The sequence below is a fragment of the Pseudoliparis swirei genome, chromosome 17 (assembly GCF_029220125.1).
Source record: "Pseudoliparis swirei isolate HS2019 ecotype Mariana Trench chromosome 17, NWPU_hadal_v1, whole genome shotgun sequence".
In the NCBI taxonomy this organism is placed as follows: Eukaryota; Metazoa; Chordata; class Actinopteri; order Perciformes; family Liparidae; genus Pseudoliparis; species Pseudoliparis swirei.
In genome coordinates this window covers 9,752,749-9,770,397 of record NC_079404.1, presented here as the reverse complement: position 1 = coordinate 9,770,397, position 17,649 = coordinate 9,752,749, and the positions used below count along the sequence as shown (strand labels likewise).

The window sequence follows — 17,649 nt, the reverse complement described above, 5'->3', positions numbered from 1 at the left end:
TGTTTTACTGCTGCTAACCATCTTTTTCAATTTCCTTGCCCTTTTAGCATTTCCTCAGCACCATGTTCCCATCTTCACTGCTGACTCCTAGAGACATGTCTGTCTACAATGTTGAACTTTAATGTAATATTTCTGACATCTGACAACAGAAATAACTGGTTGATCGTGTGGCCATGCTCACCGTATTGATCACTGTGGCATCGAGTGTATAGCACCTGGTAAACACATCACATTTAGGTGGTGCCACAAATTCTCCCTCTGTGGCAGTGACTTTTCATATTTTCCCCGCTGCTATAAAGCACAGTAGAGTGTGCACACTACATTATTATGGATGTCATATTTAAAGCTGTTATACATCAAATGAACTTTAAATTTAATAGGGAAACACCACAAGGCTTGTGACAATACCTACAATGTCAAAAACATTTTCTACGTTTTCTTTTTACTGATTTGTGAGTTGCTGCTGCCTCGCCTCCCTCGTGTTCTCTTTCCCGCTGCGAGTAGCTGCTCCAGTGTCTATTCAAAACAGTCAAACATTAAATCGATTTTAGAGTACATGCTGGCATTCGGAAATTCATTTTGTCATGTTTCAGTGAATTTGTACGTAGTAGTTTGGTTTAAATAGTGCCCTCATTAGAACAATAATATGAAAACGACAGGCTACAGGCTTGCACAGGGGGGAAAGAGTTTATTGAACGCAGCACCACAGAGCAGTTCAGTGTATTTGGAGCATGATTAAAGGAAAGACATTACAACTTTTGAAAATCAAACAGCACATTAGGTACCCTCAAAGCAACATGATCGTGACAAGAAGAAAACACATTCCAGATCAAATTATGTTTCGCTCCACTAATTAAGAAAACTGTTTTCAGCTAAATATTACACAAAACAAATTCATGCTGTTTCTCAGACTGGATTCATGAGAAACGCCGTTAGTAATTGGTTCCAACATCGTAAACGGCTTGCAGTATTGTTCAGATAATAATAATGACAAATTAAATAAAGTATGGAAGTAAAAGTAGTGTTTTAAAGCAAACGGCACATGTTTGAAGCAAAATCGCACCACCAAGAGATCTAAATGCCCTCATTATCCTCCCCTTTTAAATAGTTTCCCCCCTTTAAACACAAATATCCGATGTGTTCCTGGGAACTAAAGCTCATCACCACTCGGCTTCCCCAACAGCTTTAGAGAACACGTAGTCCCTGCCTCCGTAACACATCACTCCATCCTTCAAATGAAACTTCCAGCGGTTCTTACTGCGGTGAATCTGCAACAGAAAGAACATTTTCATACAATATTAATATCTCGTGCTCAGCTCTTGTTGAGAGGCAAGAAAAGTGACCAACGTAGAGTCAACATGTTCTTACTTTGTCATACTGGCAAACAATGACGTTGTCCGTCTCAAAGAGATCTGGGATGTCCTGCTCAAGCACATCGTCACTGGAGTTCAAAGGATCCTGATGGAGAGAACGGGGTTGTTGAATCATGCGACGGTCAGAGACGTGATGCAAAGTAGGACGCGGATCAGGTGGAGGTTTCCCGTAAACAGATGCGTCTCCAACTCACTCGCTCTCACCTCTTCCTCGACTTTATCGAGTCCATCGGCTCCGTCGCCATCGCTGCTGCTGCTGGAGGAGATGCTGTTGCTGTCGCTGCTTCCCTCTTCTCCCTGCAGGGCCTTTATGGCCTCTGCGTTGATTATACCCAGGAAGTCGTTGTCTTCCAGGGAAACTGGCTCTTCCTCTTCCATGTCAGAGTCTCCTGCAGGACCGTCCAGCTGTACGATGTCCATCAGCTCGCTGTAGTTGAAGTCCAGGTCCAGCTTCGCAGGAATGGAGAAGAAATTTAACAATTAAGTCATTCAGAAATTATGGAATATACTTTGCTAAAATGTCTTCTTTAAATTGACCACCTGAATTGGCTTAAGTTGAAAGCACAGCAGCCAGTTGGACAGCATTAGGATCTTCTGGACAAAATCTTTAATGTGAGAATGTGTGCTAAGATAAACAGGCTAACAGATATTCTAGATTAATTAAATTATCTTGACCTTTAGATTTTTGGTGTGCGTCCAAAAATTGTGGATCCTACACTTCCCACAATAAAAACTTTTGAACACTATTAACGATGGACATCTGGACCTCATCGGCCTTTTGAGCCAATGTGTGTTCTTGCCATTTGCTGAAGGAGAATATATTATTTTCGAATTACCCCGAGAACACCCTCAGACTGGTTGTCAGTCTTTGCGGGCGCCAGATTCCTGGCCATTTCTGCCTTCTTTTTCTCCTCCTCAATCACTTCTTTCAGGATGTCATCGATGTCTCTGCTCTTTAACGGTCCCGTCTGTGTCAAAGCCTCCTCGGTGCTGATCTGGAAGTCTAATAACTGACTGTAGGGTGAGGCGCCCATACTGAGGTTCACAGGTTTGGGTTGTGGTGTTGGCTCATTTTCATCCAGCGGGACCTCTAGCTCTGGCGAGCCAGAGGGCTGAGGCTGCGAGGGCTCAGCAGGACGAACTAGCAACGGCTGGGGGAGGCTGCTCTGCTGCCCGGGGAGGAAATTGGCCTTTGGCTGTGGCGGCTGCTCGCCGCCGGTCGCTGGGAGAGAGGGCGGCTGCGCCTCCTGAGGAGGACACAAGGCATTTGGTGGGGCTGCAGCTGACTGAGGGGCAGGAGCTTCTCTCCGCCCACCGACGTTCTGCGCGAGTCGGGATAGAGGTGGCTGACCTGCTGGGGCCTGAGTCACCAAGACAGGAACATTGACCTTGTAAAGTTGACCTCGGTGAGACAAAGGGGAAGAGTGACATGTTAATTCAAACCATCAGTGCATGCTGCAGACTAAAGCAAATGTGGGCTACGCGACACAAGTCATATTGTACCAGAAGCTGTTTGTAGAGTGACTCCAGCTGGTATCTGCACAGGGTACGATAGCCCAGCAGGGAGAGAGAAAGTAGGAAGCATCTCTGAATTGTTCTGCAATCAAGGAAAATATAATCAACCAGTACATCATTATTAATAAATATATCAAACATTGCATCATTACAAAATGTTGAGTTTATGAATAAAACTTTGCAGTTTATTGTTTGGCCTCATCAACGCAGTCACATCACTGCATTCAACAGGTCGGTCTCACTGGTGTCATTTAAGCGCTAGTGTCAGAAAAACTAAGTGAATGTTACTCATAATAGCCCTTTATAGCCATTAAGAATTATACTAGGACAGCAATCGAACAGAATATGTGGTTTAAATTACCCATTACATTATTTTGAAACACACACAATATATTTTGAAAAGTAATTTTTTTAGAGCTCACAAACTCAGATGTAAAGTTGTGTGTGTGTGTGTGTGTGTGTGTGTATATATATATATTGAAGCTGATCAAACTAAATTGTTGGACATCCAATCTAAATATTCGTAAACAAAAGTCCCTGCCCAAAATGCAATTGTTTTTTTAACTTACAGGCTGTCAAATCAAAATGTTGATATAGTTGAGCTTTATAGCTATAAATTCAACAGTGTTTACATTTCAACATTGTGTTCAGTGATTTAATTGAGCGATAAGAAATCCAGTAGCTTTCAAGATTTTAATTAATTAATTCAGTAAAGAGCCATACGAGGTCAGGGAGAAGATGAACTGCACATCTTGATGGAACTTGCCTTCATGGGGAAACTGTGGAAATTCTGACTTGCTGGGATCACAACTGAGGCTGAGAGCAAAAAAAAATCAAATGTATCAAGAGCAGAGGATCAAACAAAAATCCCCCCAAGCATGAAGCAGTTCATTTCAAGCAGATCTGCGTCACCTGTGAGTGCCTGATTGATCCGACTGTAGTTGGTGGGGAGCTGCAGTACAAAGTTGGCCGAGTTGATATTATTTTTCCTGAAGTCTTCCATTGCTTTTGACTGCATCATCTTTGACTCCCAAAGCTGCACAGCAAGAAGAAACAGCGTATATCCTCACTAGAAGGTCTAACTTGTGCATTACATGTATTATTTTTTAAATGAAGCAGGACTATGTAACTCACATGTTTTAAATCGTCCAGGACACGGTCTTCAAGCCCTTCATCCAAGAAGAGCTCCCTCATACTCTCAATGACATCATCAATTATGGACAAGTAGAGTTTGGCCTGCAGTTGTTGACACACACTGAAAGTCAGAAGCTTTGGAGCTGCTTGGGAGTGTGTATGATTGTATAAGCAACATATTCAACACCATTCAAATATGTGACTGTTTCCATGTTGCCAGCGGTTTGGAAATGGCATATGCAACATTAACTGGATGTTTTCTACACATATCAAAGTCACTCTTCATTCTGGGTCACGTGTCAGTAGCCTACAGTCGTATTTTTCTCGTTAGATTTTCTTTTTCAGAATAGATTAAAGATTCAAATTTCAATTTAATTTATATAGCACAAAATCTAAATTTGCTTAAGAGAGCAATCTTTCCACATACTGAGCCCAATACTGTTCATTGTGCATTTAAGTCAATATAAAAAAACAGAATTTAGAGTTAAATTGGTAATAAATTAAAAAAATGTTTCATGCTTTTTAAAGGTGTCAAAACCATCGTCGATTGCAAAATATATAACGTCATATAACCTTTTTTGTGAGGACATTTGGCTCGACAACATGATTGATTAAAACTGCAGTTATTCTGAAAAAATAGCTTGAGGCTCAGAACAAATATATATCCTGTATGATAATAGAAAGGGTGCGTTCAGGAGCGCATGTATGGTTCTCCAGTTTAAGGAGTCGTCCGCATGCAGCGCCCATAACGCTAGTTAGACGCAGCTTTGCTTACCACGGGGCCCGTGTTGGTCAGCATGCTTCAAGGCAAACGGAACTTCTGCCGTCCGGTGATGGCCTCGGGGAACGTAGCACCGTGGATGTCTTGAAAACACCGACACCTGAAGGCGGTGAAGTCGGATTGTGTGGACCGCACCAACCGGAGAGTGAACACACAGGTGATCCTAATTAGGCTCCACAGAGACGTGATTGGAGCTGAGACCTCTCGGGAAGTTGGAGATAAGTCTTCTTCTTCTTTTTTTGTAGTTCTTTGTTTCTGGATAATGTAACATTTAACATACGTTTGACAATGTAGTATGATTGTAATGAATTAATTAATGTTGAGCATTGTGCATCTCATATGTTACACTTCTGTGACTACGTTTGCATTTCCATGGCGGTTGACCAAACAGTTGAGGGACATCTTATGAGGTGGTGGTTTATTCTGCATTGGAGAGGCTTATGTGTAAAGCCAAGGTTGGATAGTGTCCCCGCAGGCCGCCTTACATCCGCGCTTCCGCAGGGACTTGGTCGCGCTTTCAGAGACTCAAATACCTCTGTCCAACACAGCTCTAGTGTTATGGCTACTTTCAACAGGGAGGTTGTTGCACGTGTGCCACAGTGCTGGGCACCGGGTTCCTGTCGGACCGGCCCCTCAATACACGGCGCATTGCCCACTGCACGTATCGACCAGTCAGTGGCCTACTTGGAAAAATATCCATACACTTTTTTTTTTATAACAATTGGATCCACCAAGTTGCCTGGATGGACAGATGGAATACAAATATAACGGTTATTGGAACACTTCGGTAGGTCTAATTTGCTAGATGAATATGCTTTAACTCCGGGCTAGTGTCAAATGGTTATAACTACAGAGCCTTAAGGAATGAATGTCAGCAGAGGAAGACCACACAATAAAGCAACTGGAATCAGAGGGCAGTGCGAACTGTCGTGGATGAATTAACAGAGCAGAACATACGACGTGGAGTAAACATCAGTGGCATAGTGTGGGGGGGCAAGCAAACACTTGCTCAACTCTCCGAGTGCTGCCTCTGAGAAACCTTTGCCTGACAATGTTACCTGGCTGAAGTCATTCCGGGTCCAGGAGTGACAGATCAGTAGACAAAGTGCCACTCTTGAGGAAACGCTGGTGCACGCTTCCTGCCACTGTGTCCATGATTTTGATTGTGGACCTCAATCTCGTGTGCGGTTTCGGCATCAGTCACTCACAGCCGCATCTCGGGACATCTCTCCAGGCATGGATCTCTTCCTTCTTCCCCGTTACTGTGGCAGAGTGTTCTCCACCTCCAGCTCAGTCCCCTCACGCTGCTTCTCAAGTTTATGTTGGCCCACTGGACCAAGGTATCGGCCGCTGTCTTGACCCTCCGTACATTTCTGGTCATATCCTCCTGCTCTGCTTCTGCAGCCGCAACCATTTGATGAGCTGCCAGGATGTCCATTCCACCTGCCTGAAGGTATTTAGAGGATGGTGGCCCTGGCATCCCCAATGGCCAGCCCACCCCTGGTGCTGGGGGCTCAGTCTGAGCACAATAATACACAATGTCAGGAGTAAAAAAGGACAAAACACCTTATTTTTCTTGGTGTTCAATGCACTGTACATATGTAGCAGCAGGGACTGTGATCATTACTTGCTCCCAACATCTGTTTGGTAATGTTGGCACACATCCAACACTGTAGGTTGACTCCTCTGATGAGGAAGATGAGAAGAACGCTCGAGCTCAACAGCAGCAATGTGAGCAGCCAGTGACACCTGTCAGCTGTCAATGTAAGAAAGTCACTCAGAGGAGTCTCCTTAGTCTATATTCCCATGACTAATGTTAAATAGTGTTCTTTTTACTCATCCACACTTACTTCATAGATAGATAATATTAGGTCATTTAAAATAATTAATGTAATGGAAGTAACCATTACATTACATTTCCACCACGGTGAGTTTAATGTGACACACACTGCCCCCTATCGTGATCAACAGAACTAAACACTAGATATCATTTTGAGAACTATTCCAACTTCATTTGTAAAACAATTTTGATCAATGAAGTACAACATTTATCATTTGATTTAAACTTTGCACTCACTTTTAGGGTTGCATTTTTTTGTGTTGAAGAGAGACGGCCTAAAGCAGACATGGGCAAACTACGGCCCGCGGGCCACATCCGGCCGTTAGGCTTTTTAATCCGGCCCGCCGAACTTGTCCAAATCGAGACTTTGTTTACTTCCGGTGTGCATTGGCGCGGAAAGTACTCGTCACACAAAACCCTTCACCATGATTTGTCAATCCGTTTGTCTGTCAACATTTTGCGAAAAAAACAACCAATGAACACTCAGTAAATCACAAGGGACCCGTCCACCACACAGGTGAAGCTCATTTAGAAACAGCCGCAGTGATTTTGGCGAGCAGCGCGGAGCCTGGAGGGGCTGCAGAGCCACGAGGAGGAACACGCAGCCAGAAGAGGTCCACTTGGACCGGGTAAGAGTCTTTACTACACGTTACGTGTCACGGTGTCCGTCCGGTGTCCGGTACATGTGCGGTGCTGACTAGTCTTGTATTTTACAGAGAGGATTCACCAGCGCCTGCAGCTCCACCTGCAGCTCCACCTGCCCGGCCAGCAGAGAGGTCTCGTGACACGATGACATGATGTTATTATAGTGAAGCTATATTGTAAATAGTCTGTCAATAGTTGTGTTCTGTTTTCTATTTCACAACATGTATATAATGTAGAATTTTTTTTTTATGTACAATACATATTTATATAAAAAATAAAATGTAATGGTCATTTTTTATTTGCACACACACCCCATGAAACTTTATCTGCAATATGAAGTCATTTCTCAGTCCCATCTTTATCATTTTGGTGAATGTGTGACAGACCACATCATTTTTACTAAAAAAACGTTAATACAAAATTTGGTTTTCCTCATTTATTCAATTCAGTTTATTTGTAGAGCCCAATTTCACAAATTACAAATTTGTCTCGAGTGCTTTACAATCTGTGCATATAGACATCCCTGACCTTTGACCTCACATCGGATCAGGAACAACAGAGGAGGATCCCTCTCCAGGATGGACAGGTGCAATTACATGTATTCAGATATTTCACTGCTTTTGTGAACCTATGACCTTTGGTAAACCAATTTCAAACACCAAAACAGTTCTTCCACATGAGTAAAGGTGTGTTTTCAGAAGAGATATGAATAATTTTTAAAAATCGAACTTCAATTGTCAGCTTTAGGGCCATATTTTCTCGAGTAAAGCGCTGTCAGTCTGTTTGTGATGGTTCTTACACATGCTGACCAGATAACGCTGCACATCGCCCTCAATTTAAAGACCCCTTTCTAGTTTCTGCTGCAGGCAGGATATTTAATATAGTCTATCTCTCAAGACAATCCGTCCATTATTTTGCGGGGTTTAAAACAATTAGAAATTATTGAGCTTGAGTATTTCTTTGGGTAATAATTTGTTTTGAATGTTGAAAGTGATTCCATTGATCTCTTTCCAGTAAATGTTGATTACTTTAACTTTGCACCTTAAATTGAAATGTATAAAAAACAGACGCAATCTCCAGGTTTAATAAATTACATTGCGTGTCCACATTTTTGAACCGAATGTGGCCCGCAGGTCAAAAAGTTTGCCCACCCCTGGCCTAAAGTATAAACACCCAAAGGCCATGAACAATACAATGAATAATAAGACACCAGCTAGTGAAGAGCAGGGACTAAAAGCTGCCAGGCTAGAGTCTTGCATTATTTTTATATTTTATTCAACTCGTATGCACTTATAAACTATCAGTTAATCAAATAAAACAAATAACACAGCAGCTCAAAATAGTTTCCTACTAATCCCGTGTCATCTATTAAGCAGCAGCAGCAGCAGCAGCCTGTCATTCCTCACTGCTGGATGTCTCGACACCTCTGAGATGAGGGCCAACACAGACTGAAGTTGTGCTGTTTTGACACTCAGTTGTTTGTTTTGCTCCTTTTTTAATAACCAATGCATAATATTGTGGTGTTTTATCCATGTCCAGCTCTCCGGTAGCTATTCACTGACCACGCAGTTAGTTTCTTGTATACTTGGAAGAAGTCTGAGGAACATCTGTGAAGAAGTACCATGAGACAACGTTTTAATTAAAATCTTTACTCTTGAAGTACATCATATCCAGCTTAAGCCAGGTACCTTACACGTTAAAGTCATCACCGAAGGCCTTGCTGTTCACTATGAAGCCTCACCCGTCTTTTTTAAAAGTATTTTATCAAACCTATTCACAACCCAGAGGCAGAACAATCATGTAATAAAGATTTTGTTTAAATATAATTACAGTCCTCCAGAACACAGCCATAGTATAAAGTCAATTTGAGGTAAGCAACACAAGTAATGAGTTGTATTGCATAATAATACAAATAATAATAGTACCCTCACGTTGCACAGTACATTTCGGACATGACACGTTTGAGAATACCTGCTACTACAACACAGCCTTTAGAAGAAACGCTCAAAAGGTTCCAAACGGCAACTACTGTCTCATTTAGAAAATGCACTTAATTGTTTGGCAAAGCCTTCAAATAGGACATTTTTGCAGCCTTTTGGGTCAAAGACATCGTGAGAAATGATCTAATCCTGGGTTTCTCTCATGTTGCTTTGAGCCTTGTGATCAGCTGTCTGACTGCTGAGTGGCTTTGAGTCGGTTCAACCCAAATTATTGTGATTAGGGACACTTCAGACAAATACTGAGGGCTCAGCAGGAAGTGACCCGCCTTGGAAACAATGTATTTGTAACTATAATCGCATAACTTATAAAATCCACTTATTTTTCATATTTGTTGTGATGCTTATTGATACAAGGGGGACGGCAACATATTGCCATGCCAATGTCACATAGAATTTAGTACAAAGGTTGAGGATTATAATAAAACGAATACGTGTGAAAATCTGTGAACTCTAAACTTTGCCGGGCAACAACAGGGCCTGACCCTGAACATCTGCAGATGAAAAAAGATTCTCAAACACTTTGAATATCGCTCATTACTCACGCTGTTTATCTCACGCGTACATTTATTGAGGCTGACAATCATTCTGGAGTGCAGTGCAGATGACGCAAATGCAAGCTTATATACAGTACTCTTAAAAAACTGTCGGCACACAGTAAATAAATCTATTCAATGTAAAGTGCTAGGCAAAAGAACCACATTTTTGTAATTTGGTCGAGACTAATTCAGTCTAAGTTAAAGGATACAAAATCAGGGAAGCTCCATGAGAAGTCCTGCCAGACTATAAGTCATTACATGAATTTGATACCAGATATAAGCAGAAAGTCCCTCATCACCCTTGTTTTTGTTCATTTCTTTAGTCATTCCCTTTCACCGTCAACAAGATTTTAGCAAATGTCTTGGACCAAAGGGACACCGTCCTCGTCAGAGCTTCTTGGACCGTCACTGCGTCATGCAGCCCGATTGCTTCTGTGACTCCGTTTCAATCCATTTCTTTTCCACCTCCACCTGGAAATAAAACCAATGTTTTTTTTCCTTGTGAAAAAAAAGAGGTGTTTTTCTTGTGATTTGACCAAGACCGTAATCCCACTGGTGAGCCTTCTTACCTGACAATGATAGCGCGTCCAACTGGTGACGTGTTTCTGCGGCTGGATGTCGTTCTCGGTGCCCAGCGACTTCACCCTGGTCTGTGACACGACTGCGCCCATAATCTCACATTCCATGGTGACAAACGGGTACCAGTCACTTGGGATCTCCTGGTCGGATCCCAGCTCCAGCTTGCAGGAAAACGAATGAGGATGATCCACCGCTGCAGAGGAGAAAACAAAGTGCACTAGTCGTTAGCGTGTCATCGCCCCCCTGAGCGGCAGACGTACCGACAAGAAGCCACGGTGCCAACGAGAAGAGGATTTGTTAAGCTGCAGCGCCGGGCTGGATTTTAATCTCTGCAAAATGCGTTACCCGTATTCTTGGCGGGCAGTCTGTCGATCCTCCACACCACGGCCGAGTACACATTCTCATACTTGACGGTGCCGATGGTCACCTGCATGACGGGCTGTGAATCGGCAGCGCCGACAGCGCCCAGGCAGGCGGTTCTGTTCATCCGGGCCTTCAGTGACCTCTGCCGCAGCAAGGCAGCGGTCTGCGTCACTCGGACCCAGTTGCCTGGCACCGGCACGCGGATCACCACGTTCTCACACAGCGGGTACGTTTCACACACCCCCAGTGTGGACGGGAAGGTGGCCGACATGTTGAGAAAGACCTGCAGCTCCACGTAGGCGCCTTGAACTGTGACCACAGCTTTAACCGAGAAGGGGATTTCTGTGCAGCCCAAAACCTCCGTCTTGTAGCGCATCAGTTCCACCCTGCAGGACTCGGGGGGCGAGAACTTTACCAGCCGGGACCTCTGGAACTCGGACTCGTTCACAGACTTGTGAAAACGGCAGTCGGCGATCTCCATCCAGAGTTCCCCGTCCTCCTCGGTCCCGTAGCCGGAGTCGAAGCGCATCAGCCCGAGATCGTTGAGGGCGAGGAAACAATCTCCCAGTCCGTTCAGGAAGGCCAGACAGTGAATCTGGGTGAAGGCTGTCCGCTCCATGACGTCTCCAAGCGTATCCAGCTGAATCCAGATGTGATCGGTGATCTGCAGGGACAGCTCCTGCTCCTCGTAGTGCCGCCTCTGCTGGCGGGGAAAACACAGCTTGAAGATTTCCTCTTCCATGGAGACGACCAGGTCCTCCATGTCGGCGTGCGCCGTGGAGCCGAACTTGAGCAGCTCCTCGGCCTCGGCCTCGTGGCTGACCTCCAGCTTCGGGTGGTAGCGCTTCTTCTCCGCGTACGAGAAATGTTCCACCTTGACCGAGAGGACTTTGCGGGGCTCGCCGTAGCTTTCCAGTTTAAGATCCGAGAGCCGGTACTGGGGGAGAAGCTGCAGCTCCTTGAACGGCTTCTCCAGCCCCTTCTCGTAGTACATCTGCAGCACGCCTCCCGGCAGCAGGCGCAGGTAGATCGGCCCCCACTGTCGTGAGGACATGCGGTTCTTCTTCTCAGGAATCCTGAGCAAGACAGGCCAGCCGTCTCTCTTCTGGCTCCGGAACAGACCCCGAGGAACGAACTGCGACGCGCCCTCGCCGAGCACCTCGCCGAGCACCTCGCTTTTGCAGCTCGGCCGCCTCTCCCCATCTTTTCCCGTCTCCGTCCCGCGGTCCGGTCCCGCCCGGAGGCCTTCCAGCTGGTGGCAAACGTAGGAGAAGGAGTTCTGGAGGTGGTCACGCGGAGGCTCACTGCCGTCTTTGGTCCGTATGAAGAAACGCGGGAGGCTTTTTTCAGCTTCCGAGTCCGAGGAGGAGCTGTCCACATCGGCACTGTGTCCAGATCCATCCCAGAAGGGGTTGTAGTGTCCTGAGCTGCCCTGGAAAGAAGGGAAAGGGCGTGGGCCCTCCTCTGGAGCAGGCGAGGGAACCGAGGTGGTGCTGGAGAAACTCCGGAAGAAGTCGTTCTTTTCCCCCGTGTTGAAGTGAAATGGGGACGCAGTGCCAGGAACGCCACTCACAGGGGTGCAAGAGGGTGTGTTGCATGGTACACAGGAACTTCCACTAAGGCTGGCGTGGCTTTGAGGCGACTCCAGAGAACTGTTGAAGCTCCAGGAGGTGTCTCTGATTGGGGGAGGGACTAATTTCAGACCATTGGGACGTGGTACCGAGGCTTTGATAAGGCCTGGTGACTGGAGGGGCTTTTGAGGTGACGAGAAAGGTGTACTGTCATCTTCAAATGTGACCCAGTTTGAGTGATTTGTGGAACACATGGCTGGAGAGGGCGGATAGCCAGTTCAAATCAGCAATTCCTCCTTTGCTGGGTCAACTGGCCCCCTGAAGCGTTCTCATCTGCAACAAAACAAATAGGCACCATTAGAAAATCCAAAACAAAGTTTCATCTTCGGTCTTTTTGAAATTATTTTTAAATGGGTAACATTTGGAGACGTTCCAGAGGTAACACACATGCTCTTGAATGGATCAGTTCCCTGGAAAGCTGAGCGAGTCCATTTATCAAAGAGGGAGAAACAGCTCCTGGGGATATAAATAAAACATATTTCCTTAAGGTACTCCATTAAAACATAAAGAGAGAGTGACCTTGAAAACCTGGAACAACATAATCATGTTAAGACCACAATTAACTCCGGCTCGTTTGACGGTAGCGCTGAGGCGAGCACTCTGCGCCGTCACACGGCAGCAGATTCTCCCGGTGACACCGGATTAGAGCTTTTCTTTAATGCTTCATGCAAACATTTACGAACTGAACTGTCCAGCGGGAACACAATCAGAAGAGAGCCAGCAGTCTTATTGACCAGCTTCATGCACGAGGGACAAGTTCACCAAATGCCTGCCGATACATATCTCCCTCATTTCCGTAAGGATGCAGATACAGCGCTGTGGCCTTTATGCTTATAGTTATAGCAATAGTTTGTAGCGTAGCTTTGGAGCGAAGTATCGGTCTTGGTACACCGATACATGGGCGAGCAAATGAAGCAGTGTTGTCATTCTAAATAATGAATAGTCACCCGTTGATTTCTTATCAAATATCTGCAAAAACAAATGGCCTTCCCATCAGCCTCAGCCTTACTTTGTGTTTAGTGCTAATTAGCAAATATTAACATGTTAAACAAACATGTTGAAACGTTACGTCCGGTACCATGTAAACATAGCATGCTGACATTGGCATTTATATGCAGCTGTGCAGCCTTTATTCTTCACTGCTACTCCGATGGGTGTATCTTCATACATGGGTAAAGCCAGTACAACACCTGTGTGGTTATAATTCTTAACAATAAGTTGACATATGCACAACAATATTTTCTTCCATTCAAACCTAGGAAAACAAAGATTAGAGAATAAATGTTCTCTACTGGGGAAACTCTTTGGCATCCAGACATTCTGACACTGGGTTTCTCGAAGGACTGCGATACATAAAGGTTTCTAGAAGCTCCCTCTGGAACAGAGGAGGAAATGCTTAGAGTAAAAGGGACTATTCCTGTTTTTCAAAAGGGAGGAGTTCTTCTGTTCAACGGTTCAGTATTTGAAATAAGCAGAGTCTAAATATTTGATTGCAAGCCTGCTCTAAAATGCGTGCGAGACAGGTTAGCTACGGTGGCAAAGATCCTGCCTCATCAACCAGCACGAAGTGAGAAGCAGGTGGAAGGCGGCAAAGCAGCTTCAGGGAGGAGCCGAGCTGGTTAGACGTTTCCTCGTCTTTCAGTATCGGTCTGAAACATTGGAGAGGGTTCTGATAATGCGGAACAATGGCATTCCGCCTAATCAGCAAATAGTCAGAGTGAACACGCTGCAGTATTTACACACCTGTTTGTTAATTACCCCGCCAGTCCAGCACAGTGTGTTTCTTGATGCGTCGGCAGCTCTACTCTCACCAACGTCAGGCTCACTCGGCCATGGAGAAGAAGCTGCTTTTCAAAATTGTTGAAGCCTCATCTCCCCCAGAACAATCTGGAAGAAAATAATTGAAAGCCGAAAGCCTCAATTACAGCCGTCCTCCTCCCTTCGAGATCACAGACTTTGAACACGGAAGACATCCAGTGGGACCGGGTTCTGGTTCCGGGTGGTGCATTGACGAGTCTTCAGTCAAACATCTTTCTAATGAGGGTTTGCAATGACGCCGACAGACAGCGGGTTCGTCCTGCCTCGGCGACTCACAGAATCCCTCAGCTTTGGTTCAAAATTGTCGGGCACCGAGAAGATTGAGTCCTCCGCGGGGGGTCACCGGCGGGCTGCCATCTCTTTCTGGGTTCTCTCGCTGCTAAATCTACAGAGGACAAGAAATGACATTCCACACATTCCTCTGGGACGAGCAGCTTTGCACACAGGAAATGCGCCAGCCTGCTCCGTCCGTGTGAACTGACAACAAATAGTATCTTAATGTCCATTTTTATCAAATCACCGCCCCCTCAAAAAAATTTACAAGATATTCACAAGTTCAGGGTTGTCTGGTTGTTTATCACGATCAAATGGAACAAAACGGAAACGAAGAAGGAGCCTGGGGATGAAGATGGGCCCATTAGGTATTTAGTAAACATATAAAACAAGTCGGAGGAATTACTTTCACAAGTTTCACCTTTTTCACGGTTATCATGTCGAGACTTGGGAGGTAAAGAAATCCAACACCTATAACTTGATGACAATAATAATCATTTACACAACACTGTTCCCAGTTAAAAAGCAGCGCTAATCCCATTAGGCCTGTTCTGTTTATCATTACTATACTTACAGAAATCACTACCCTCGCTCGCCTGGTGTCGGCAACATTGTGTTGACTATCACGCACGATAACTTAAAGTCTGCAGCCACTTAGATATAATTATTGGGTCTTAATATGGAGCCAAATAGATGCATTCATCAGCTTTAAAAAAAGAGGCCAGTCAGCGCTTTGATATGAACGCTAATTCTCCAAAAAGAACCATTTACAGGTCCAACTGTCCAAACTGATGAATGATCATGCGTCTGGAATAACGTGACAACTTCTCACAAACTCCCAGAAACCTCCGTCCACAAAAGAGGAACAGCAGCCAGGGGCCGACGCCAACCATCAGGCACGACAGAACACATCCTGGGTGCCACTTCTTGATACTCAACTGATTATGTAGAATATCTTCATTGCAACGATAATTTAAGTCACGGTTAAAGTCCATTCCCATGAGGAGCTCTAGTTATTTTGCCTTTACTGCAATCCCTGACGACTGTGACAGAGGACAATGATGACAGGAAGCAGGAACAGTCGCCTGACAAATGATGACTGGGAGGAAACTATTGTGGTTTAGGAATAAAACTGCTGGGTAAAACAAACACTTTTAAACTTTAACTTAGCAGCCAGATGCTTCCTGATTAAACGAGACAATGTCCTGTGTATTCACACGATAGAGTGGATCAGTTCCCTTTGGAAAAGTATATAAACAGAGCTAAAATAAGACGCCCTTTTTCATTTGACGGGAGGGTACTACGGTTGTGACCACAATGACTGTAATAATCTATAGTGCACAGCTGGAAATGGAATGACCCATTTCCAGTGTTGCCACTGGAAATGGGTCATTCCATCACAACACTGGTGCTGTTCTGCAAAGTGAGCTCTGTTCTCCCATCAACACCAAGCAGAAGAGAAAGTGTGGGTGCCGCTGCTCTTGTCTCCTCACGCCTTAAACAAACAGAGTAAATAAAATGCTGCGTCGGCTGTATTATGTGCAATAATTCCAGGGCATTCATTTGAGGTTTTCTTTTCACAGTTCAGAAAAGCATGACTGGAATAAGAAATAAGCTGGAATGAATGGGATAATCTTTTGTCAGCTGAAGCACACAAAAAGTGTGTATATATATATATATATATATGTAGATCCAAGATGGCGCCGCGGATGGCTGCCTCGGTGGTGTGCTCTCGTGTTTTTTTATGTTTTTGTTTATTTGCACGGTTTTCAGCACTCCCTCTCTAAAACTTCTTAGACCGTTGCACTGTTTGTTCTGTACTGCACTGTTTGTTTTGTTTGTTCTGTATTGTATTGTGTTGAAATGTATATTTTGTGTAAGCACTGAGACACTTTACCTAGTCAAATTCCTTGTTTGTGCAAACTTACTTGGCCAACAAAACTGATTCTGATTCTGATATAAAACAATACTACACTTCTACACTGCATTTAGTTTACTCAAGCAGGAGTTATTCATGTTGATCCCAGACACTTCAGGATAACTAATAATAAACTCATGGAAAATGTGCATTTCCCTTTTTTATTTTGGAGCACACTAAAAGCAAGACTGTGTCACTGTTGACAGAAACAAAAACAGTCTGTCCTCCTGCAAAGGATGAGCAAAACACGTATCCACAGCTGCTGAAGCCAAGGTGGCGATAGTGTTGCGCTACGTCACGTGCTCTGGCAGCTTTTGGTTGACAATTGGGAGCAAACTTTAGCCGATGGTCATTAGTAGCACAGAGTCCGGCTTCGGAGAACAAACCATCGTGTTGGTGTTGTTTCCGAGCAGTAGATGGCACACACAACGGCCACTGCAAATACACTGGATCGTTTAGTCTTTGAAACATATCTTGAAACTTTGTTGCCACAGAGCATTCCTGCAGCGTGGGCTCGGTAAATGCCAGACATTTGTGTGTGTGTGTGTGTGTAGGTGTGTGGCGTGTGTGTGTAACTGTGTGTGTGTGTGTGTGTGTGTGTGTGTGTGTGTGTGTGTGTGTAACTGTGTGTGTGTGTGTGTGTGTGTGTCCCGTAACAACTCGGGCTGGAGAAAGAAAACAGTACCAGCGTGTTGTCATCCCCAACAGAGCCGGGCCCGCGTCCCGGAACACAGGGGCCCACTTCTGGGCTCGCTTCTGCGGCTTTGTGCTCACAAGAAGTCCGAGAGAAGTTGTCACTCAACTCTCCTCGGCGGTGTGAGCGACGCACTCGCCTTCCGCTGCTCCGAGCGCCGGCGCCGAGTCGACCGAGCGGACCGACGCGGCGTTAAGTCGCTTCTGACGGACACGAACCAGCTCAGCTCGCGCCACAACAACACGAAACACAGCTGCGCGCGAGCAGAAGAGAGGCATACTCACAGATTCACAGGGCGCGTTCACTAACTCGGGTCATGACTTCTGTTTCAGGGACGCGTCCGCACTCTCGCTGTCGGCCGGTTTTCCTCAAAATGGCAGAGTGTAAATCCTGGAGTTTGAACAGCGCTTCCCCTCCCGAGTTCACCAGACTGTCCTGAAGCGGGACACTTTGGGGAATGAACAGCGCCGTGCTGCGTTCGTGACTGTAGGAAATGTCGCCATCGGGAGATGGGAGCGTATATCACAGCAAGTAGACAGGAAGATATTC

General features: G+C 45.1%; 1 protein-coding gene across 1 annotated transcript; it reads right to left on the bottom strand.

The window, feature by feature from the left end:
- Positions 1-1,160: 1,160 nt before the first annotated feature.
- On the bottom strand, positions 1,161-17,546 carry LOC130207566 (stonin-1). The gene is made up of 12 exons (XM_056436213.1): positions 17,385-17,546; positions 14,141-14,284; positions 12,785-12,853; positions 10,749-12,670; positions 10,394-10,596; positions 6,173-6,322; positions 4,023-4,124; positions 3,801-3,924; positions 2,210-2,775; positions 1,578-1,823; positions 1,369-1,458; positions 1,161-1,268 (listed from the first exon to the last, which is right to left on the bottom strand). Exons 4-12 carry the CDS (start codon positions 12,589-12,591, stop codon positions 1,161-1,163), a joined length of 3,432 nt encoding a protein of 1,143 aa, XP_056292188.1. The 5' UTR covers positions 12,592-12,670; positions 12,785-12,853; positions 14,141-14,284; positions 17,385-17,546.
- Between the last annotated feature and the right edge of the window lie 103 nt (positions 17,547-17,649).